Here is a 570-nt window from a genome sequence, read left to right on the forward strand (position 1 = left end):
GAGGCCGTGACCAACCACGAGGCCCGCAGACGAGGACACTGACGGGGCCTTTACAGAGGGGCTGCTGGCCCGTGCCACCCTCAGAGCCTCCCCGCCCGCCGTCCTACCCTACCCCACGGCTGTCTCATAAGGGTCCTGCCCCAGGTGGCCGAACCCTGGACACTCAGCACAGCCATGTGCAGACGAGCCCGAGGCACGCGTCCAGGTTAACGGCAGACGGAATACACCAAGCGGAGCCGTTGGTCAGTGCGCAGCCTTGACCTGGCGGCGGTGGCCACGGACGCCCAGGCGGCCCGGTCCACCCTGATCACCCCCGCGGGAAGCAGCGCGCCACGTGCAGGGGCCGCGGGGCACTCACAGGTGGGCGCCGCCGCGGGCGGCCACAGCGTTGAGCAGCGGGAAGGTGTACACGATGAAGCGCAGCTCCTTGTGGGGCAGCAGCGAGTACAGCCCCACGGAGCCCAGCGCCGGCAGCAGCAGCGCCAGCGCCCGCCTGTCCACCAGGCCCAGCGGCACGAGCGGCAGGCTGCAGCCCAGGCCGCGCGGCAGCGCCGAGTAGAAGTACCACAG

At 71.2% G+C, this 570-nt stretch overlaps 1 protein-coding gene across 1 annotated transcript in view; it reads right to left on the reverse strand.

Moving 5' to 3' along the window:
* ALG12 (ALG12, alpha-1,6-mannosyltransferase) overlaps positions 1-570 on the reverse strand; it is a 7,385-nt gene that overhangs the window by 1,303 nt on the left and 5,512 nt on the right. Inside the window, exon 7 of the mRNA XM_011376432.2 lies at positions 359-570. This exon is cut by the window's right edge and continues 7 nt beyond it. Coding sequence (XP_011374734.1) covers positions 359-570 — 212 coding nt within the window. The remainder of the gene's footprint in view (positions 1-358) is intronic.

Source organism: Pteropus vampyrus, unplaced genomic scaffold, assembly GCF_000151845.1.
Source record: "Pteropus vampyrus isolate Shadow unplaced genomic scaffold, Pvam_2.0 Scaffold299, whole genome shotgun sequence".
In the NCBI taxonomy this organism is placed as follows: domain Eukaryota; kingdom Metazoa; phylum Chordata; class Mammalia; order Chiroptera; family Pteropodidae; genus Pteropus; species Pteropus vampyrus.